The 25111-nt window shown below is 41.2% G+C and overlaps 1 protein-coding gene across 1 annotated transcript in view; it reads right to left on the reverse strand.

The window, feature by feature from the left end:
- The window catches only part of ahrra (aryl-hydrocarbon receptor repressor a), a 55291-nt gene extending 33466 nt beyond the window's left edge, over window positions 1–21825 (reverse strand). Inside the window, exons 1-2 of the mRNA XM_030769579.1 lie at window positions 21764–21825; window positions 19426–19607 (exon numbers count right to left, since the gene is read on the reverse strand). Of these exons, the coding sequence (XP_030625439.1) occupies window positions 19426–19607; window positions 21764–21825 (244 nt within the window). The remainder of the gene's footprint in view (window positions 1–19425; window positions 19608–21763) is intronic.
- Window positions 21826–25111: the final 3286 nt, after the last annotated feature.

Consider the following 25111-nt stretch of genomic DNA (forward strand, 5'->3'; position numbering starts at 1 on the left):
CAGTTTGCATCCAGTCAAACTCAGTCACACTTTGCCTTTTCTCTCTGTAATAACCATATATTTACATATGAAGAGCAGCTGTGCATTAGTAATGCAGTGGAAACCGCTTATAGTGATCACAGTTATAGTGATCAACCGCTTATATGGATCAAAAACCATGGGACAGAATCATTCCTAAACAAGCACAGTATTGTATAATTTGCTTATAGTAATCAAGTAGTCCGCTTACAATGTTCATTTTGGGTCCTCGATAAAAATGAAAACTACGGTAATCCTTTTTTTTAAGTTTACTTTGGTAGGCCTACTTTGTATCGTGGTAACCTGTCTACTTCCGGCTAGCCACTTGAGGCTAATGGTGCATACACAGAAATGATGACGGGAAAAAGAAAGTCATTTTCTCTCAGTGACAAACGCAGACTCATCGAAACTTATGACAAACTGCCAAAAATGAGCCAACAAGATGCAGCAGCAAAACATAGTGTTCCTCCAGATATTTTACAGATAAGTTTGATTTCAAACTCTGCCTCCAGTTTGACATTGGTAGCCTACAGTTTATTTTTAATTCTGTTAAAAACTGAGAAATGCACTGAAACCCTGGCCAAGCCGTCGCTTAGCCTGTTTTTGCACTACTGACGTTACTGTATTTTGTAAAGCGCACAATCTTTTTATGTTTTAGGCTATAGCCTAATTATAATCTGAACTACAAGCTATATTTTATACACAGTACTGTACTGTATTATAGTGTATTTGAAAAGCGTTTGAAACAGCCATAGGCCTACTGTATTTTGAAAGATTTCATAAAATTCTGGAAATAGCGATGCTGTCCGTTCCATTGCTTTATATTCATGTAATAAGTATACAAATGTCAATTAGATGGTGATTTGCATGAGAAATAGAGGAAAAGAAAAAAAAATCAGTTGTTATAATCGTCCGCTTATAGTGATAAATTTCACTCGGACAGACATGATCACTATAAGCAGTTTCCATTGTAACCGAATTAGCTCATTGGTGAATAAGATGTGAGTACTGTATGAGTAAATAGGTCAGCTTCAGAATATTTTGAAGATCTGATAAATCTCCCATGACGATGGATGCTCAGATGGTCATCTACACTTCATTACCTCCAGTGAAACCTTCATTTCAGTTTCTCTTCAATGTGTGTGCTTGTCTATGTGCTTATGTGTTTGAATGCGAATTGAAACTTAAAAACCTACACAATGGCAGTTCCTTTGGCAGGCACTGCACTGTCCACCTGACAGAGAAAAGAGGAACACAAAACAGGAAGACATGAAGGTGGTGGAAGTGGTAACCGGAGCGGTTGCGTGTGAGAGCGGGCTGGTGTCGCATGTGGTCCTTAATCGAATCCTTCCAACATCCCTCCCCCTTCCCCCCCTCCATCCCCCCCCCCCTTCAGCCCCCACCCACCCCAACCTCCAAGAGCCAAATGTCGCAGCACTGAGCTTGTGTGATATAACGGTAGCATTTCCCCAATCAGGTCCCCACAGAACTCTTAATACCACTAATTTCCTACCTGCACCAATGTCCCATTTGCTCTTACAAACGTGAAGACTTTCCACTAAACTACAAAGTAAGAGGTCTATACACACTCTCTGGGTGTAAAGCACAATGTGAATCAAAATCAGAAACTATGAGACTTTTTAGAGAAGTGCTTTTAGTTCCTCTGTCTTTATCCAATGTTGACTGTTTAGAGTTTTACAGTAGTCTGAGAGAGTGATTACAATGTTACAGTACACTGAGATAATGCTCATAGTTAAGAGAAATTTAGAAGAATCAAGCTGTGTGTTACAGAAAAAGATGGGACAGAGGTTTGGGGTACAGAGACTCTAAACTTCACTAAACTCTATGTCCACACTTAAGATTACTCTCACCTCTTTCCTCTCAAGAAAAATTTGCCCAGTGAAAAACTGCTTGCATTTCTCCCACACTACAAGCCTGTGTGAACGCATCTGCTGTTCTGTCAACTTTGTGTCTCCACGGCTGACACGGGACATGCATCTCTCCAGCCCTGGTGTAATTCCCAGTGCAAACATGCAGATATTACAATCAGTCAGTGAGAGGCTAAAGGCAGCTCTTCACATGCTGCATTTGAAATGGCTGGCCCGCCATGCAGGCAGCAAACATACAGAGAAAAGCTTGGCTTTTTGTCTTTATCTCTGTTTCTTGGTCATTCTTATGAGTGTATGTGTCTGTCCATATGAGAACAGTTAGTGTGTGTGTGTGTGTGTGTGTGTGTGTGTGTGTGATGTGGTAAGTAAACTGATCTGTTTACTAAGGAGAGGACACTTTGTTCTAGGGCAGACAGACAGACAGTCAAAAAGTCAAACAGAGAGAGGCAAGCTAAGACAGACAGAGACAGGGAGAGATGGACAGAGAGAGAGGCTGCTAAATGGATGGAGAATGAGAAGAATGAAACTGAGAGATGTGGATAAAATAAAATGGGAAAAATTTGGGGAGTGGGGACACTATAAATCTACCTCATAGCAAATCTTGATAACATTTGTAATATAACACACCTGGCATTGTGAGATTGGGGTTCAGGGGCTCCTCGGGGCCCTGACTGACTGAATCAGACGGTCCTATGAAGAGCTGAAGTGAACACCTCTAAAACACAGACCAGTTATAGTGCTAGGTTGAGGTGTTAGGATTCCTACAGTAATCAGGGAACACATGACCAAACTCTGCACGACAGTCCTGAATTTATCCGTATAACAGAATCTTTTAAAACAGTCTTTGTGCACATGTGTGTACATAAGTGTGTGTGTGTATGTGTGTGTGTGTGTGTGAGAGAGAGAGAGAGAGAGAGTGTGTGTGTGTGTGTGTGTGTGTGTGTGTTTTGTGCATATGTGTGTATTGTATGTACTCTTGTGGGCAGGACTTGTGGCAAACCTGTCAGTGTTATGTATGTGCAAGCGCGTGCCTCTCTGTATGAATGTGAGTTTGTGGGCAGTGTGTCTGTGTGTGTGTGTGTGTGCGTGTGTGTGTGTGCGTGCATTTGTGTGTGTGTGTGCCTGTTTGTGTGTGTCTGTGTGTGTGAGTTTGTGGGTAAAACTCTGGGTATGTGTGTGCCCTCTGGGGAAGGTGTTGTCATTATCACTGTGTGTGTGTGTGTGTGTGTGTATGTGTGAGCGAAGATGAAAGCACTGATGTCTGATGCTCCAAATTACAGACCTGAACAACTTCCTCTGCTCTTCTACGACATTACCAAACCCCTCAGTGTCTCCGTGCACTCCACTACAACATGACAACTGTGAACGTTTGCGTGTTCCCAACGGACTGAGATCACACAACACCAAAACAGCTCAAGTGGTCTCCTCTAACCTTCACAACAGTTCAACTATTCTCACTTTGTCTGTGTCTGTGTCTGTATCAGTGTCTGCCTGTCTGTCTGTCTGTTTCTCTCTCACCCTCTCTCTTGCTCTGTCGCTCTCTCAAGCCAAGGAAAAAAAATTATAAAACATTTTATAAAAAGGCATTTTATGACAAAACATTTTATAAGCTATATATAAAACAAGAGTTTGCCGTGAACTCACTGTTTACCACTTTATACAAGTTTCATAAATGTTTTAAAATGCATGGTAAATCATAGGTAATTCCATCATTTCACCGTTTATAAATTACTTTTAATGGTAGCTCATGACTTATTGATCTTTTATAAAATATCATATTAATGCTTGTAATTAATACCTAGACTTCTCTGAAATGTTTATTGTAATGATGTACAAATTATAAATATTTTTGGCATTAAAAACTGTCATCCCAGTGAGGTGGCTGAAGGAAGATTAGTGAAAAATTCACAGTAATGATGCTCTGAGTGGGGAAAGCAGAATGAGAGCATCAGCAGTGTAGCATATGACAGGAAAGAGATCTAATTCAACTCAACTCATTTCTGTCATACTGGGGTCAGCTCTCAGATCGTTTACAAAACATTGCGTGCGAGGGCTTTGGTATCCTGGAGATCCAATTGCCCTGTGCAAGGGAGACGGCAGGCGGCTCAATGCAGCCTTTGACTTCTGACTTTCATGGGGAGGCTGCATTTATCCTCTAATAGGACTGATGTTACTTCAAACAGATGGAGGGACTTTGAATTGATGTTATTATGGTCTATCGTAACAGCGCGGTTTAGTCACGTCTATGGCCTTCAAATTAAAGTGGGAATGGGTGTGTGTGTGTGTGCGTGTGTGTGTGTGAAAGAGCAAGAGAGAGAAAGAGAGAGAGAGAGACAGACAGGGAGACAGAGAGATAAAGAGAAAGACAGAGCATGAGAAAGAGAGAGAGAGAGTGAGAGAAAGTGAGAGCAAGACTGAGAACAAGAGTGAGACAGTTTACAGTAAGCATCCAAACGCAAACTAAAAACAAAGATAATCATATAAATATAGGAAAATAACCCTCATTGTCACAGTGAATCTTCTGCAAAACATCTAAGTATTACCACATGATCCCTCAGGACAACGTCACAGCAAAACAAAGTAGTCTAATTAATCATACGTTTAAATGAAACCAGAGTGTCCACAGGCAGAGAGCAAACCGTCACCTTCCTATCAAAATACCAAATGGCCTGTGTCAGAGAGATGAATACAAACCCTCAAAGTCATGCTGCTTATCTGGGATGCGTGTGATTGCCCCAGCGGGGGCAGGAATGCTTTGTCAGGGGGCGTAATACATATTTAAAATGGTAGGCATCAGATGAAAACAAACACTCAGACCATTAGCTGGAGGGGGAATATCTGCCGGCGGCTCCGCACGCGATCTGAGGCTCTGATATTCCAGAGAAGGCACCAGCAGCTGTCCAACATGAGTGTAGAGTACTGCTCCTCCTGCCTGGCCTCACCAGTTTAAACATGATACTCAGGACCTTGTAAACAAAGCTCAGCGCTGGATTCCTCATTCATACTGTGCTCTTCTCTTTGCCTCTGTGGGCAGGACAGCGGCACCATTCAGTTGCTTTACAGGCAGATATAGCGAACAAGCCCTCAGGTCCCTGTTTTTGTCATTTGTGTCAACTTTCTTCATGAGTCAGCTACCTGTGCAGTTTGTGTTAGCACAGCCACATAGAGGGCCCACTTTGTAGTTTCTAGATTGTTCAGTTGTTGTTGGTGTCTTGTCTTATAAGTGAAAAGGCTAAAGGGCAATGACATAATTCTTGTTCCTTTCTTTCCTTCTTTCTTTCTTTCTTTCTTTCTTTCTTTCTTTCTCTCTCATTCTCTATATCATTCATCCATTGACACACTGGTTTATTAATTGACTCCAGTCCTGATGGAACTGCAGAGTGTTCCACTGTCTATTGTTGACAGCATTCTACCCACGTGTACTGACACCATGCCACCCTGCACCTGTGACAAAACCATAGAGACAGTTAAAAAGCAACAGGTCTAAATCAGGCACTGTCTCACACATATGCAATCCTTTATGTCTTCTGTTTCCCTCCATCTCACCTCTCTCCCTGAAGAATGAGTGTGTAGGGAAGGTGAGAGAGAGAGAGGGAGAGAAAGAGAGAGAGAGAGAGAGAGAGAGAGAGAGAGAGAGAGAGAGAGGGAGAGCCACACTCAGACTGGTTGATATCTGTCTCATCTGTAAGTCTATGGGGCCAAAGGGGTTGAGGTTACACGCATAGGATTTCCTGTATTGTTATATGGTCCTGTCATTCTGTTGTATACGGGTCTTATTGGCATCTGATGTTAACTGGGCCCTGGCCTACATATATACCTATATCAACAGTTACGCCCACAGCTAAAATAGCACTGTTTGCTCCATGGTTAAATTACTCCATACCTTAAAAGGCCATCCATTTCTGACAAATCTCCTGCTTCATCATACAACAAATTCAGTATATTAATGTAAAGTCAAAGTATGTTTGAGACACATTGGACGTGAGAGACGTGTTCCTTTTCGGTAAGCCGAGTCCTAGTTCCTCTGTTTTTGCCTCATTTTTGAAATGTAGGCCAGAATACATGTTTACAGTCATATTGCGAAAAGGAACTGTTCGTACATCTCAAAAACTGAACACAAGATGCATTGTTCCAGAATATTCTGAAGTGCTCTGGAAGATACAGAGGTGGATAAGAATACAGTGTAGATTTATATCCCATCACCCTTTGGGTCATGTATAAAATGCCGGATGGGCCCAGTCACCTGTCGCTGTAACGGCCGCGACTAATGGATCGTCGCTCTGAGAGAGGGGGGATTGTTTGAATTCATTTTGCGGAGACTCAGCCTATGATCACTGAATGTCTTTAGGAGCCTAAAAATGAAGGAGGCTGCATGTCACAACTCTCTCTCTCACCAGGTCTCAACTCAACTCACAACAGATCATAGAGTTGTGCTTTAGACAGTGCTTTCCACCGCTGTGAACAAAGCCCTTGTGTAAGAATGCTGTCATTTCCCTGCATAAGAGTTGCAGAAATGTGTAGAGTGGGCAACATCATCATCTCTAATGTTTTGGTGGCTTGTAGTGTCCAAACACCCTCTCACTCATGTTTACACACTTCTCTTCTGACAGACCCTGATTTCTCCCCTACACACACCTTTATTATGCAAAAGAATCATCAAGACGCCTCTTGGAGAGATTTTTTTTTTCAAAAAACTTTCTTTCTTTCTTTCTTTCTTTCTTTCCCACTTTTTCCCATCCTAAACGGCCTCTTACCTGGGTCTTATCTGAGCCCTGTAAAAGTCTCTGGGGCATTCCTGGTGTCTGGGCCAAACGGACCGGCGCGCTGTGATAAAACCCGACCCAGCATGGCTGATCCCCTTCTCTCCCAAAAAATCCAGCTGGATCAGGGCTGGAACTGTTCTGTTTACAGCAGAACATTTAAGGCATACCTTCCTTTTTTCTGGCTTACTAAATTATGCCTCGGGGCAGACGGACTCTTGCCAAGAAATAGTCACGCAAAGAGCTATGGGGCAAAGAAATGAGGCATTCATTACTCCACAAAACTGTCCTCTACCAGCTCTCATTCAGGCCAATAACCTCCCCTCACCCTCACCCTCCCCTAACCCCTACCCCCCACCCCCCCCCCTCCTCTGACTGCTCTTTTGATTTATTTTCTCTAAAATTCTGTCTGAGTCTCCTGTACACACACACACACACACACACACACACACACACTAACACGCACAGACACGCGCACAGACACATGCGCGTGCGCACGCGCACACACACACACACACACACACACACACACACACACACACACACACACACACACACACACACGTTTGACAGTCTGTTTAGAGTGACTCAGTAGGAAATGAGAAAATGAGACAGGGCAAAAACAGGAGCCCCTCTTCCATCATCATCTCTCTCCACAGGCAAATCATTCATCTGGCTTGTCTCACAGCGGGCCACTAGTTCATTATTCTACTGCCATACAGCAAACACACCAACAAAAACCTAGTGTGACATTTATACTGTGTTCATACCCTGTGATATTCAGTCCAGTGTCCTGCAGTTGTTCAGGAGAACATGCTAAGCTGCCTACGCACCCTTCAAATAGATTCATCGCTGAACAGTAGTCTGCCTAGAGCTTCCGCTGTAGCAGGTAGAGTTCTCTCTTTCCCTTTTACATCACTGTCATTGCCTCCTCTCATTCACAGCTAAATTAGGGGCAAACTCACTCTATCCAGGCCAAACTGCTAAATCCCTATTAGGAAACAGACAAGGCCTGTTCTGAACCCAATTTTAATGTGCCATAAATGGACCATGTCAACAATTCCTCAAACTAGACCCAGTTACCTTCCAGGAATCGGCTATGGCTTCCAGCCAATCACACAACGGTTGAGATAGTTCATCACCATAGCGAGCGGAGCAACCAAGCACCCTCCACAAATGAAGTGTATCATTTTTGTCATTTTTGTAGATTTCCTTCCCTCTTTCATACCACACATCCTTTAAGTCAAACAGTTACAGAGTTACTTTGCATGCTATATAAGTCAAGGGACTATGGATTTGCGCTTTGGACACAAATAGCCATCCCTCCCTCCTTAATTCATTAATAGATCCCGTTACCACTAGCATAAGCTTGTTTGGGGCAGCAGCCGAATCCTGAATTGGCACCGCCCCACCCCTGCCCCCCAAGCCCCATCCCATGTGACAAGTAAAAGCCCCTGCTAAACGATCCTGGCAAGAGGAGCCCTCTCTGGACAGCTTCCAGAAGGTTCGCTGCAGTTGATCCGTTTCATGTAATCAATTACTTGCTTGTAAAAACACTGATAGAAGGGCCACAGGCATCCAAAGAAATGGAGCTAAGACATTTGTTTTTTGTGGCAGTGGTTAATGGATCGGAGTGTTTGAATCAGTATGTTGCTGTACATTTCAGTTTTTCGTCATTGCTGTTGTTATAAACACTTGACAAAGTTCGACAAGTTTGACAGAGTGTGTGTCATTTTAACAGTGTTGGAAATCAGCATGCAACTACTTTCAGAAATAAATGATGATGTGAGATGTATTACTTATATAAAATATGGCTCTTAAGACCATCAAGATGTAATATGCACTGAGTCAAAGTCTTAGAAACGTGTTACATCTGAAAAGAAGGTTAAATGAAGGTTATTTTGACTGCACAACCTGTTAGTGCTGTTTGAGTTGGGCGCCAATTCTGATCTTACTCCAGAAACATTATCTATAACCAAAATCCAGGACAAACAAATATATGAACAATTCAGGTCAATGGGAGAGACTGATGCCATGAAATATAAGACTTGAGCTCTGTGTAAAACCTCATAAATGTAAAACCTTATTTCTTTGGTCACTGATTTTATGACTTTAAAACAATAGCTGTCTTTTCATCTGCTGGCATGCACTGCAGATTACCGAGTGTAAAAGCAAACAATGCTGGGGTTGGGACAGGTCGTCGTCAGGCTGGAAAATTTTGGGATTTCTCTGATCTGTTCATGGAAGCTCCTTTTCTCAGAACAGCAATGTCGTCAGACCCCCTAATCCTAGAGTCTACTAATTCTTCATTGCAAATACTCATGTTTTCAAATCAAAAATATATTAAATCAAGCAAAACAAACAAACAAGCATGCATGTTAAGGACGAGTAATATTGTGTAGACGAATGTTTGGGGAAAATGGCCAGATCTTCTTTGAAAAACAGATCACAAACTCAGTGGGACTTCCTGCTTGAATAAAGGTTGAATTAAAAAAAAAAGCAGTTTGTTTTGGTGGAGATGGACTGAATCAGGTGTCTTTTGTGGGGAACGTGCAGATATGACATGGCATGAGTTCAAATCCAACCTCTCTTGCACGTGCAGTGGCCTGAATGAAGTCTACCAGTGTCTGCCAGTAGTGAGAGGCAGCTGGAGAAAAGAGAAAGGAGGTCAAAAAGAATGCAATGAAGTGACAGGTACATGAAAACTGCAGAGAGATGTAGGTTGTTTCTGCCAAAAACTCTCATTATAAACAGTCAGTCTGCAGACAGTGGAACTCAGTAGACCCTACCTCACAAGCCCAGCATCAGCTGTCCAGACTAAAACAATGATGAGGATAACTGTTGGCAAATCTTCCAATCAGGTCTCTACTGTGTTTATAACACACTCTGGGAAAGAATTAAGCATTCCTCAAAAGAGGATGCCTTGACTTTTCCTAAATTCTGTCTCTGTTATTGAGTCATTAAAATGAGAATCAACTCCAACTTCAACTGCTTCTAAGGATTTCTGGGCTGTTGTCTTGCCACCTAGCACAGTGTGTTGTACCTTCAGTTAGACTCTGTGATGTTATCTGCTCTAACTGATGCTAATCCCACTGGACAACCCCTGACGGTGCTGTTGGCCCAACAAAGCATTGCTCCTCACACATGTAACACCTCCCTGTGTGCTCCACTCCATCTGTCCGTGCCCCTCCTCTGTCACCTCATGACCTCTGCACTAATTCACCTCTGACCTTTGTTGTTCAAACCAGGGCATTAGAATGAGTTGGCATGAGAGGTCAACCAGGAAAATGTCGATTAATGACCCCTTGCTGTGAGGAAACTAAATGCACACAGGGTTTGCATGTGTGCACAAATACATGCATCCGTTTCCACACATGGATGTAAAATATTTATACTTAAAAGAATATTTCATATGAAAATCTAAGACTCATAGAGGACTGTCTCACACTGCTTCACAACCAAAGCCTCACCACCTCACACCTACTTAGCAGTAAAAGGCCCACGTATCAGCATTCTCAGAGAATACTATCAGCTTCTGTAAGAGCCAGTGTCTCTCCACACGTCTGTGTGAAGCATTCTGACGCAGGAAGCAGAGTCCTAAAACCCTTAACTTTCAGTACTGGCAAAAAGAAACAGACTGATATTGGCAAGACAGACAGATAGACAGTGTGGCAGAGAGCAGTCAGGGAGTCTGTGCTTCAGTGTTCTGTGCCAGAGAGGCTCTGTCCATTTCAGTACATCACAGTGCTTTCCTCTCCCTTCAGTTCACCAAGAGTCTACGAGACCCTGAGACCTCCATACACATGGAGAGATGTTCAGCAGAGAAAGACATGAATGTGCAAGTACTGTCGGATATCCTAAATGTATTTATCTATTTTTATTCAATGTCAAATATGGGTTGGGCGATGGCTTGTTGCATTTACTATTATACTAGCATTTTTCTAATTCAGTTTTGTATTTATTCATATTTCAACTCCTGGTCAACTCAGACGATTTCAGTTTTTGACTTTATTTTCAGAATTTCAAGTTTATTATAAATGTAACTTTTAGAGATTAAAGTCTAAATTTCAAAAAGAAAATGGAAATTTCAAAGCACAGTCACCTAAATGCGTGTGGATCGATGAATGAATAAATGAATGAACGAACGAACGAATGAATGAATGAATGAATGAATAAATGAATGAATGAATGAATAAATGAATGAATAGCATTGGCCTAGTGTGGGGTCAGCTTCAACCACATGCATCCTCATTGGAGTTCTCACATAAAAACAGATACAAGTGGTTTCCACACAATGATGCACATTCAGCTGGACCAGACCATCTGAATGGACATTTTCAGGCATTGTAGCTGAGAGTGCACTCCTCGTCAGTGGGGAAGGTTTCGAAAGTGAAGTCTCTGTCTGGTATTTGACGTCTGAATGACGTTGGGTGACCAGAGGGCACAGGATACCGTGGCGATGCTCTTCCTCATTCTCACTCCTTACTGAGAAGCAACGGTAAAAGAGGGTTAAGCAGACACATCTTGCCCAAGCTGTTTCCTCACAGGACTGCACAGTCATGGTTTAGCAGCAGACAGATCCCAAAGAGAAAGCACTCAGCGCTTCACCATGTCAGGGGACAGTGGCGTATTTCCAATAGGGTGAAGGGCAAAGGGTCACTGAATTGCTGGTTCAGCATTGTGACCTTAAAGTTCTTAAAAAAAAAAAAAAAGACCTTTTGCAGCGGTAAAGAAGTAGACTGGCGTGTGCATACAGAGAGCCATTTAAAGCATGTTGTTTTTTACTTTGTGATGTTATTGCGTGTTTCACTAAGAGTTTTACTTCACTTTTCTAACACGTGAATTTTATTTATTTATTTTTTTTGAAGCCTTTGTCTGAGTCAGGCACATTTAATCTCATTTTTCAAAAGGCTGATGAAAAACATGCAAAGGGCCGGGTTTGGAGTAATCATGAAATACAATGCTCAGTTTTACTGCCTGAGACTAACTGTTGAAACCCTGTGTGTGTGTGTAATAGAAACACACTCATATACAAATACATGACAACCACACATAAAAAATGGCTCTTTTTTCCCTACAAAAAAGTGGAGACACATGACACTAATTTTGGGAGAAAACACAAATGGGAAAAGTCCACACAGAATGAATATGATCTTCTGCTCTTTTAGCTTAAATCAACATTTCTAGAGCTCATCATGTTTGTGCTGTTGTTTCATCATATCAAATACTAGACTTGAAACACAGTCAATACTTCAGCCATCTCAGCATCTCTATGAGTCGGCCAAGCCTTACAGTTCCCATGAAGCATGGGCTAGTGTCAGCGACTGGGAGCAGCAAGGCCAAGAAAAACAGACAGAATTATTTCCTACTGATCTGGTTTTGTTTCTCAAAGAAACACAAATCTTTCAATGTACTCAAAGTGTTTTGCATCTGCACAGCTGCACTTTAACAAGTTTAATGTTTAATGACACAACAGAATCTGAACAAAGCAAAGTATGTGTCTGTGTGTGTGTGTGTGTGTGTGTGTGTGTGTGTGAGAGAGAAAGAGAGTTCTACATGTATACTGGTTTGTATACTGGTATACTGGTATACATGTATACTGGTTTGTGTGTGTGTGTGTGTGTGTGTGTGTGTATGTGAAACACTGAGCGTATAAAAGCCTTTTTTCAGGGTCTGCTCTGGTTATAGCTGTGAGTCGTCATTAGTCTACTTCACAGATTAATTAGAATTACTCCAAGTCCAGAACTAATTTACATACTGAATGGACATTCTCCAGGTTCTAATATGCAATGTAGACCAGAGATGGTCTTCAACCAAGTTCAGGAAAGCATAAAATTCACGACTGTTCTGTCCCTCCTTTTCTAGGGCCTTTTTTCTGTCATAGGTCATTGCTCCTTTCTTAGGCAACACACAGCATTCTCTTATCACTAAAACAAAACAGTGCCAACATCAGGGGCCTAGGGGAGGCTCTGTCAGTCTCAGCTGGTGAGATGGGAAGGTGACAGACAATGATACACACCAAACAACAATTAAAAGAGTCAGGTCAGACGATCGTGCCCACCTTTTACTGTCCAAATGTGTCTGCTGAGATAATACTGCAGAGCCTCCTACAGGGACGTGATACAGAGCACTGTGTACGGGCCATAATCACATATGACAGATCTGTCATAATAACTGTCCAGAAATGGAGGAATGACTCCATACACATGATAGAGGCAGACACATACAGAGAGACAGACAGACACAGAGACAGAGAGAGAAGAGAGAGACAGAGACAGAGAAAAAAGGCAGAGATGAGAGAGAGAGAGAAGAGAGAAGAAGGAGAGAACAGAAAGAGAGAGAAAAGAGAGAAAGAGAGCAGAGAACAGAGAGAGAGGGGGGCAGAGAGAGAGACAGAGAGAGAGAGAGAGAGAGAGAGAGAGAGAAAGCTTTAAAATTCAGCTGTAGGAGAACACTCCTACAGCTGAATGGAGGAGGAGAACCCTGCCTGGCTCTTCCTCCACAGCCTTTCAAATGTCACAGACTTAATGACAAAGTAACTGAAGAATTTGACTGTTTACAGCTGGCCGCCCTCTGGGCTGTGCCACACCCAATCCATACAGTCAGCTACAGCAAGATGTCAAGCCTTTCTGCACTGGGATGAGGACTCCTAAATCAGAGCTAAATCAAATACGTGGAGTGGCTGGAGTTTGCAGAGGACTAGCAGGGGAACTGATGACACTGATGTCAGCATTTAGCCAATCCTGACACACTGACACAGTTATGCAGGAAGTGACGGAAAACCGAAGGCCGGAAAATTGATGGCCGATTACTTTGCCTCTTCCATAGTGACAGATCATCGCACTGTGGAGGAGCTGGGGTGCATTGGCTGAGTAGCTGCATCCGTATGATTAGCGAGAGGCTAAGGAGATTGCTAACTGATCAGTTAATCACGCCAGCTGTCGTCGTCTGGCCTTCATTCTGTGCCATCAGTCTGTGCTGTTTGGATGTCTTTCCGTAACTCCCTCCCTGGCATGTTGGAATGCCCTCTTCAAATCCCGACCTGAAAATCCCATTAAGATCTGAAAACAGAGGCTCACTTGTCTGAAATCTGTAAACATCTTACTGCTGATGCTACCAAAGATTTCAGAATTTGTCTCCCACGCTTTTCCAAATCATGCTTTTCAGTTTGATGGAACAACGCTGTCAGGCGTTTTGGTGAGAGCACAGCATGAAAGGAAAGGACATAGGTTTGGCTAGTTTTAAGTTTCGACTAGTTTTAGTTTTTTCTTTTAACTGTGTTTCTCAGAAAGTTCAAAGGTTTTTTGTTTTGTTTTGTTTTTTTAAATGGAATTTCAGTAATGGAAAGATTGTTAATATTGTCATTCCCTAGTGCTCTCATGTTTATCTGCCATCAGAAAACCCCATTAAATAAAGCTGTGTTCACCAGTTGAAGTCTGTTTTAACTCAGCACAAATTCAGAAACTCAGGCATGCTCTTTCTTTTCTCTGATATGACCCATCGGATAATCTTTACTTTGTCTCCAGTGTTGTCTCATCCTCAGGCGTTCAGAAGCTTGCCACACGTTAGCAGGGATTAAATTCACCGGACCGATAGCACCGGCTGGCCTTTATTAGGAAGCCATTCTGAACTCAAACATCTGGTGATTATGGAGTTCTGTCCCACTCCACTCATTTTCAGGGCTGGACAGCATTACAAACATCTGAGAATAGGGGGAAGAAAGTAGTCACACTGGAGAACGAAGACAGCACAGAGGACAGTGAACGATGAAAAAACCAAACAAACAAAAAAAAAAGAACTGGCTCCAGTGAAGAGCTACTGTACATTCAGCCAAAGGTACAGGCCTGTATGTTTGAATGGACAGACATTCAGTGAGTGCACCTGTATTTTATGCTGCATGTTTTATGCTGTATTTCACATAAATGTCATTAAAAGACAACAGAACTAAAAGTACTGCCCTAAAAATGCTCTGTCTGAGCCCTGCTTTTTTCACAGATTCAGTAGGTTTCCTGTCGGCCAGTAGGTTAGCAGTTGACGTGGACAGACAAGTGAGAGCACTGGAACTGTTTTGTAAGCATTCATTTTTTCTCTCAAAAAGACACATCTGAAAAAATGTTCTCCAAAACCAGTAAATGAGTAAATGAGCAGTTTATTCATTTTTTACTTAAGCCCGTTCTTCATCCACACTGTTCATGTCATTTAGCAGTTCTGGCAGAGGCCTGCAACGGCTTAGGCCATGCCTCCTCACCATGGCAACCATCACTGGTTGTGTGAATATGGTACAGCTGCTGCTTAGCTGACCTGAGGTTAAGAATAGGCATGGACTTAACAAGTCATTCACTGCTGCATTTGGTCTGTAAACTGGACAGAGTTCATCTGTACCCATGGAGGGTTCCTACACAGAAACACAAGAGCCAGTGTGGTGATTTAATTTCCTGGATAAATATTTACAAAGTTGACAAATTACTGCCTTTGCAAGAAGACAACATAAACATGGAGTAGATTATCATGGCTGACACAGAACAGACGCAGAGCTCTCCAAGAACATGACGTATACGGACCTCAGAAGAGGGACCACTTCAGTTACAGTGTATGTGAAATATACTGGTGTCCTACAAAAGAATCCGGACCAGTTGACTAGTCACACATTCAGTCGCACATTCAGTTATTCCATTAGCAGTTATTTATTTGGAAATAAATATGCTCTAAGTTCGAGTTTTGGAAATACATTGTTCTTTATGATTCAAGTGGTCTGCTGAATTTTGACTCTTCTGTACGGAGCAACGCTAACACAGAGACACTATAATAAATCAAACTGCAGAGAATGTTTTTTTTCTCTTTTTCACTGTGACATAAACACAAGGTGCAAAACACAACTTTAAGAGTAATCCAAACATTGGTATTTCAGATGTCTAATAAGTCATGAAATAAATGAGTATGTACACACCAGCCACACTAAGATAACTTAATGAATGTTTCCATAATTTTTTCCCAATATTTCCTATATTCCAGATACTAACCTAGTTTTCTGTCTGCCTCAACTTGACTGAACGTAGCTAAACAAGCTAATTATCAGTGAAAAGAAGTCAGAGACATAAACCTGTTATCTTCCTCAGTTGCTCTACTATATACACATAACTGTATGCCTGTCCATTAAAATGATTTCACACCACTGGTCCCTGATTAGTCTTAGCTTTTGTCTTGAAACCTGGTCATGGTATATCAGAAAAGACCAGACAACTTCTACATTTCGCCAGTTATTCAACACAATACTCAGAGTGTTTGTCTCCACACAGGGCCCTCTAGTGGTGATCTAAAACAGTGCAGAATTTTTAGTCTTTTTTTTTTTTCCAGTTTCGAGAGCAGACCGAAAACTTCCGGTCCTTAAAAAAAGACTCAGTTCTTCTGGGCTCAGTCAGACCTCATTCATACATAACACAACAAAACAGGAGAGCTCTCTCAAAATGAAAACTATCAATAAAAATTCAGAGCAACAGTACTAGTGCTAAAATGTAAGTTGTTTGGTTATATTTATAACATATTTGCACAACTTTTTGGGAACCAAATATCTATTATTCTATCTCTTTGTTATCTCTGTGTTTCTCTTTTGTCAATGACAAACCACGAAATAAACCCAAGTGGTCTCGGCAACAGTTTTGTGCTCTGTTATTAATAAAGCATCTGCAGCCATCTTTCAATCAGTTGACTGAAAACATGTAATACCTCCAGGACAACCACTATGGCCTAAGTTTAATCTATGTAGCCGTTCCCTTTATGACTACACTGGCACCACAGAACCACACACTGATATGGAAAGGAGTAAAGAGTAGAGAGTATGAGCAGTTAGAACAAGTACACACAGGTCTCCTGAGATTTTTTTTTATTATCAAAACTGATAAAACACTGAATCTTCTGGAATTTTTCACGACGTCCAGCCACACAGCCTCATTAGATCACTGCCTCACTTTAAGATCTAAGCTGCTCTGAGACAGTGTCTTTACACACGGCTCTCTATGACTTAGAGAAAACTCAAAGAAATTCCTGCACATTACAGGGAGTGTCTACTTTAATGCCAGTTCCATGTGAATGAGGAAAAAAACAGTTGTATCAAAACCACCTCTTGTTTAGACAGAGTTGAATTGCTCTTGTTTTGATGTGGAGTGGCATGGGAGAGATTTTTTGCAAAATGTTTTCGGGTCGTTCTGTGAAGTGCCTGGTAAATAATATATGACAGTGAGGAAAAAGAGTTACTATGGGGATGGAGAGAGAGAGAGAGAGAGAGAGAGAGAGAAAGAGTTTCATTCTGCTGTTTGTGTGTATGCATTTTTCTGTGTCTCTTTACGCACACTGATCTTCATCAGAAGTTTACATTACTCTGGGGAACTGCCAGGTGAATAAGCTCCATGCCCCACTGAGCTTTCTGAGGTTGGTCAACCGTCTGTGTGGTTTTGCCAAATGATGCTTACAGAAGCCATGGTCTCTGTACCATACTGCACTCAAAAGCAAAGCTCATGACCGACTGTAAGTATGGCCCTGAGTCAAAGCCTTTTAAGTGCCTTTTGTTCATTAAAACAAACAATTTCAAGCACTGTTTCAGACATTAAAGGCACTCTGTGACTTCCTCCTTCCAAGATGACTGTTGTCATTTAGGATGAATCATATATTGTCTTCAAAGACCCTCCAGATAACTGCCTCCACTTACAGAGCCATCTCACGAGTCAACTTTACTGAGCACAACTTTGCTGAACACAACTTTGCTGAACACAACACAGAAGACTGGGCCTGCTAGAGCTCTTGAGAAAATTCATCTGAAGTGACGGGAAGACAACCATCTGACTGTCTGACACTTTCAAACTGCTCAAAACATGGTATGACAAATAGAAACCAAAGTATTTACAAAAGGCTGGGACTCCAAAGCCTTTCGTTCTGAAACAAACATATATCACTTGTTTAAATAGATTTAAAATATGCAGTCAAACTTAAACTTCTATAATGGCACTTAACGTTTCTTATGTTTGACACACCTTGTTATTCTTGTCACTCTAATGACACTGCCAGTGAGTGTTATGTCATCTTCTCTACTTCCTTTTTTAATGATTAATTAAACCTTCTTAAAACAGCACTGTTGGAGGGTTTGGTCTGATTCTAAAGTTCTGTGATGTTATTTCTCTGTTGATGAGCACTGTCAGAGATACTCTAATAGAGTAAGCATGCGAAAACTGGTGTGGCTAGCGTTGTCCGTATTCTGGACTAATTATGACAGCTTAGTGAAAAAGAGGTACCTCTGAACCTGTACGGTTATGAACTGTTTTCTTATACTATTACTGCAGTGTTTTTATAAAAGAGGTCTGACTGAATACAACCTTAACAAGCTGACAAGTGCTGGCATGCCTTAGCAGGCCAAAGGATTAGTGCATTCATAGACTATGAGAAGACAACAAGCCAAAGGGCATAGCTCAGTTACAGAGACTATCCTTCTCTAATTTTGGTAACACACGGAGGTAAGTGGCCATGCATCATTTCCACTGGGAGATGTACGAAACCAGTGCTCCGTTTAAACTAAGACTACTGGCATTTTAAAGCAGGCCCAGTCTGGAGCACTCTGTACTTCACCGCCATCTTATGTGCTTGGGCATCTTTTAGCCTGACTTTCAACAATACTCGATTTCTTCAGGGGCAGACCAAAATAAAAGTCACAAGACAAAGCCTGGCTGTCATCACACTGACAATAACAGGGTACATTCTCCACAGTTCAGCTGTTTTATTTTTGCTCAGTATAAAACAAGTTCTTAACAGGAGATTTCAATGCAGTGTGCACGGAAGCTATGTGTTGCATCACTTAGACCCGGCTTAGTTTGGCGAACAAACAACGCATAACATCTTGACACACTTGTGCCAGGTTAGGATAGGCCCAATGCTGTCTCAGTAGATGGGTAACATTACAGCATATGCATTGAGATAGAGGCCAGACCTGTTTTTACACCGACAGCCAATAAGACACCTTTCTCACACCTGCAGGAAAGCCAGACTATTGTGGGCTGAATTCTGGGACAAGTAACCAAAAACAAGCCCTGGCTTAATTAGAGACCATTCAGGGAAATAAAAAGCAATCTTTTAAGCAGAACACTGAAGACTTACTTACACTGTCAGAAAGACAATGACATCTTAATTGCGAAAAGGATTAGGAAACACTTCTTGCCTGGACAGAGAACGCAGGCCTATGGCTTTAATGTGGGAAGGAGATTTTTAATATACAAGAGATATTTTTAATTCCCACCAATGGACCACACTAGAGAATATCAAACATCTTATTTTGAAAAACTGAATATTTTTCAATATGCCTTAATTTACCTCAGCAATGCATAAAAGAATTTGTACAGCGTAGTTGTCACCATCAAAGCACATTCTTTCAACACTGGACAAGTAAGGCTCTGGCCGCAAAACTAGTCACAATAAAACCATATTCAGTGGAACCGCACTTGACGGGTCTTGATGGAAAGTGTTTGGGAAAAATAATGATGTTTTTAAATCCAGCTGCTCTGATTCAATCCACAAGACTGAGCAAACCCCTTTTTTCCCTCCTGAAATTCCCCAGGCACACCAATCACGAGTCTGATGGAAGACACTGTGGATGTAGTTTCTGACCTTTTTAACAAGGCTCTGAAGATGAACTTCTTTGAACTAAATTTCCCAGGGGCTCATCTGTGAAAAGTTACACCAGAGGCACTGTGGGTGGTAGCTGACATTAGCTCACTTACCTTGGAAGAAGCTCTTGACCCGGAGGTAACTGACGCTGAGCCGTAGCACGGACAGCTTGTCCAGTTTGGAGATGATATCTGGGGAGAAGGGCAGCAGGCTGGCCAGTCGGTCCAGCTCTGCATTCAGCCTATCACGGTGCCGTTTGGACGGGTTGGACTTCTCTGTGACTGGTGCTGGTTTTCTGACAGACAGAAACACGGGTCAGTACGATCTTAAAGGCCTTTAAGACTTTACGAGCTGTAGAAAAAAAAAGAGTGCACAAGGCCTCAGAAGTTTTCTTTCTCTCATTCAACCCAAGGTTTACAGCTGAACTTGAATTGTTTTACCACACTCATTCAGGGGTGGCAAAAGTAAAAGTAGAAGCACTCTTGCTAAAAAAAAGTTCTCTAAGTCAAGTTAAACTGACAACCGTTTTTGCAAATTGTAAATGAGTGACAATTTTAGCCTGATTTAAAAATTTTTCAGGAGGGATACTTTAACTTTACTTAGAGTACTTTTTTAGAGTACTTCCACCCTGCACTCATTTTTCTATCAGGCCTCTCTGTCTTTCAACGATCATATACTTATCTGATTTGTATACTGATTTATGTCACACAGTACCACTGACATTTTCAATGAAAATATTAGGAATCTGTGGAATTCTGAGGGAAAGAAGACAGTCACATGTCAAGGAGTCCGAACGGTCCCTATTTCTGAGAAGAAACTCGTCCTCCACACTGTGTAAGACTCCGACACGCCTGATTCTCATTATTAGCTCATTAACAAACCCTGGACCAACAGAACGATAGATACATTACTCTTGGAAAAGACGAGACATGTAAAAAGGGCTGGGGGTAATTAAGGGGAGTTCTTGGAAGGCACAAATTTATCTGTGTGTTGCGTACAAGACTATCATATACGTAATTAAGTGATGTTTGAGAGCCAAGGTGCTACACATGTGCGAGTCTAAGAGAGGTTGACATACTGGCAGAACCACAATTACAAAGCAGAAACAGGAGCTGAAGTTATGTTTTGAGGGAAGCTTTCACAAACCCTGTAACAGGTGCTGAGTGGAGGAGCCTATGGCTTAACCTTCATTCAAGGGTAGCGTGCTGAGCTTTAGCTGCGTCTAGCAGGGATGGGGGTCACAGGAGTCTGATTTCTGTGTGCCAAGTCCAACTCCCTGAAACCATAGCTTGAAATAAACACAACCAGGACTGAATCCACTGTCCCCACTGCTGACTACCCCCAGGATGATATTCCAAAGAATGACATCTCTGTACTTCATTTACTTAAGTTTGTACCATAACAATATTGTAAACTGGGAAAAGCGAGCAGACGTGAGTTAATAATTAATATACTAGTCTATAAAAATCTTTAGAGTCAACCTTTCTTTCTAAATGAACTGGAGTGTGAGGGGGATAGCACGTAAACGGTGTCAGAACTCTTACAATAAAAATGTCAGTATTTCATTCCTATTTATGTCTTGTTCACATCTCTGGGAATCACAGAACATGCCATTTTTATCATTCATTTCCTTCATCCTAGTACAGGCCTCTATTTTGTCCACATTATTATTAAACTTATATTCATTGTTACATGATCTCTGTTTAATGTAGACAGTGATTAAACTGCCTTCTCATTTACACTCCACAGTCAAGGCGCTGATCAAATTACAGTTAATTATTATTATTTGTTGTTGTTGTTGTTACTGTTTTGTATTGAAAAGGGACTGATCTGATTAACTGCATGTATTAATATACTTCAGATAATAACTGTTCTAAGAACCCTTCACCTCAGCTAACCTTCAAATATCACAAATTACCACATCCTGGAGAAGCAGAATCCAGATGATTGTAGAAAACATTTAATCATTTAATAGCATTAATAATAATAACACCAACAGCAACAACAACAACAACAACAATAATAATAATCATAATAATAATAATAATAATGAATTCTTGTTTTGTTTACACTTCTTAACGATTAACAATTAATTAATTTTTTTTTTTAATATGGCAAGTTATAATATTACTTTTTATTTTTCCCATAAATGAATAAATAAATAAATAAATAAATAAATAAATAAATAAATCAATAAACACAAAGTGGTAATTGTGTTTGTATGGGCTTTCTGGGGGGCAGCTGTACGTCACTGAAATAAACACTAAAATAACCAAAAACTTGCAACAAGTTTCATTTAATCGCTTGTTAATAGTGCACGTTCACCCACATCAAAGAGCGTATCAAAGTAACCAGCTCTGAAAATTGCTTTCTTCAGACAGCACTCATTTTAGCACATTAATATAGGCAAGACAACATTAACCCGGCAAAGGTCAAGTTGATATACTTAACTGTTTCTGAATCGGCTTCCTTCGTTTCCTCCCTGCGTACATGCAGTCCCCCGGTGGTATCATTGCCTTGCGCTCCGTGCAAGTGACAGGTGCGCTAAAAGACAAGCGATGAGGAAAAGTTTTCTTATGTCACAAGTTAGTCCACTTTTGACTAGTCAGTTTACTCTTCCTAAAAGTAACCGGCAGCGGCCAGAGTCACTTCAGAAGCTCTCCCATCACTGTTGTCCTGTCTCTCTGCATTTTTCAATGTAAGTAACTAAGAATGTGCAAAAAAAGTAAGTTATCACTGAATACTGCGCCACACTGCAGTTATTTACAGTGAAGAACCTATAGATGCGGATCACTGAATACCCTAGGTCCTGCATTATTCCTCTCTAAATCAGCCGCATTAAATAATTTTCCTTAGTTGTGTTTATTTATTTTTTATATAATTCTAATTAAAAAAGTAATTAAGAGAAAAACATTTAAATGACTTACCAAGATGCTCTGTCAATATGTCTCGGTTCCAGTACAGTCAATAAGTATTGTCATTCAAATGAATGAAAGAATGGTAGAAGTCTATACTTTAATTAATGGGAAATAATTCAACGGGTATAACAAAAATCAACCAGAGATCTAACTTGATGTTTTCATCAGTTTGCAAAAGCTCGAGGCAGATGTGGTTGATGTTTTATACCCAATTGCGTCGCCTTCACTTCCTCGCGTTTCAGGTGGCGGATTCCTCTGAATGACAAGTCGAGCTCTTCGCACGCAATTCTGATCCTCGCAAACTGCGCATGCGCAAACACATAACACGCGCACGCACAGAAAGCGAGGGAGAGGGAAGGAGAGAGAGAGAGTGCAAAGCGAGGGGAGGGATCACGCACGATGCCCAAATACTACAAACGTGTGGAGCTGAAATGTGTAAGGAGTTTACCCCGCGTACACTGCAGCGACATGGATTGGATGTTATTGTACAGCATAGTGCATCGGAAGGCTTTATGGGGACGAATGGAATTCAGACATTATATTCTAACTTCAGACGAGGATTCCTCCTGCACGACCACGGAGCGTTGGGAGATCTACATATCACCTTGTAAATACACGGATCAGTGGATGCGTTAAATAGCATATGCAATACTATATTACACTGTGCTACATGTATCAGGAGGCTCAAGTAATGAAAGAGCACGATAGGTCAGATCAATGTGCGTGGTCTGAATTGAAGCTGTAATCGATTAAACCCAGTCACAAGATAATTTCGCGGGCATTCATTTCCTCTGTTTTTGTCAGTGAAACATAAGTGAATGCTTTAAATGCAGTTTCTTCCTTTTTCGTTTGTGTAGGTTAACTGTTGCCCGCAGACAGGGTTCTATTTAGAAATCTGTTCTGTAATAGCGGCACTCTGGCAGAAAGGGGAGAACAAGTGGCGGTTGATATGAGAGCGGAAATATACTGGGATAAATCAGCGGCCAAGGTATCTTAGTTTACCGAGCAGACAGCTGAAGTCCCCGAGGGTGATACTGGACTATCAAAATTCCTAAAATTTATAATAGTTAATAATTTGCATTGTACATCACCGTGTTTTATATCATGTCTTAACTATTAAACTCAGTGGTCAATATAGACGGTTTAAAACCTGAATGTATTTTATCATTTATGTGAGAGCTCATGCTGTTACGACATGAATAAAGTCACTCATCCGAAATCCCAGGTTGACTGTGTTTTTTCTCTTTACTTTAAAACAACAGCAACAATTACAAATTCTTGTAAATAGGTTTTTGTTTGTTTGTTTTGTAATGCCGTGGAACTTAAGTGTCTCCCTTGCTGGCATTCTTGCAGACGCACGAAGTCTTGGCTGATCTGTTCACATTTGTTCACTGATCATGTAAGACTACCTCCGCTTTTATTTAAACAAAATCACTAGAGAAAAAGGGACCTGATTTATGAAAACAGAAAAAGTTTATATGACTGGCAGTTCGCGAGGGTTTTAGGAAGTAAACAGGAGGGATCCATACGGTTAATGAAGTGGTGGTTGGGGGGGGGGGGGGGGGGGGGGGGATTGCCCGTGCCCGTGCGTTCTTGCCTTCCAAAATTTAGTGAATATCCGAAAATTCCTTGGTTTAACGTTGGTTTAACGTATAACAGACCTAAAGACCTTTAATTTTCTTTGTATTACACTGGAGAGCATTTGAGCCTTAGAACTGCGATTTTCCTTTTATCAGAGCGTGGAAGCACTGATAATACGTTACATTGCAGTTCGTTAAGTCATTGTGATAAGAAATCACAGCCATTTAAGAAATTAAGTTTCACTATTTTTTGAATACGTATTTTAAGAAACCTACGAGTAAGAAAAAGGAAACAGGGGGAACAAGCTTTCCCCAGGAGTCGGTAGAATAAATTACAGTGCAATATCAACTTTATCACAAACAATGATTACTGAGCCCAAACAGAAAACGCTTTAGTAACTGAAGTTTGCTGTCCAGAATAATAAAGCATTTCCTGTGCATCATGTCTCAAGTTGATAAATGAGATGGATTTACATTAAGAGCAGTATTGAGTATTTACAAGATTGTAGCACCACCTATTGGGTAACTGGCACCAACAGCCTGTAAGCCCCATGGCAGTCAAGTACATGATATGCAGTATGCAAAGATTCACTGTCATTTGGGAAAATGGTGTATAATTATCAACAATTTCAGTAATCCTTTTATTTTAGAGTCACCCAGCAACCAAATGTGCCAAAGAGGGCACTTCATTGTCCAGTCATTAAGAAACTATTCAAACCAAGTGGGATAACAATCACACAGTACACTCAAAATACAGATGATTTTTGACAACACCCAAGCAAAGTGAGCGGCTTGTCATGAGCCTGTGATTTGGACTACAATAACTTTTTTGATAACCTTCACCGAGACACCTGCTTGGGTAGCAGAGGGCAAGTTTCTTTGTTTCTTGTTTTGTTTTGTTTTGTTTTAACTTTGATGGAATGTGGGAATTTTTATTTAGTTCACACAGGTCAAAGCTATTGCCAAACCAAAAATGCGCAAAGATTTAGCAACTTGGCCGACGCTCCATCTGGGTATGCGTGCCCAAGTTGCTTGCTTTGGTGGCTGTTTGGGGAGCTGAACAAGCCTGCCAAATCTCATAGCTCTAAGAGTTATTCTTTTCACTCCCCTGACAATTTTGCAAAACACAACTAAGAGAAACAGCAAAAACAATGATACTCCACTAACAGTTTGAAACTCAGACAACTATCAGGCTGTGTGTGTTACAAGACACTCATAGTTCTTTCTTTCACCAAAAGGGACGTGGGCACCTCTTTTGTGACCATGTTTTCAAACACTTTCTTTTAACAGTGTAAAAGTCA

The sequence above is a fragment of the Chanos chanos genome, chromosome 3, assembly GCF_902362185.1.
Source record: "Chanos chanos chromosome 3, fChaCha1.1, whole genome shotgun sequence".
NCBI lineage: Eukaryota > Metazoa > Chordata > Actinopteri > Gonorynchiformes > Chanidae > Chanos > Chanos chanos.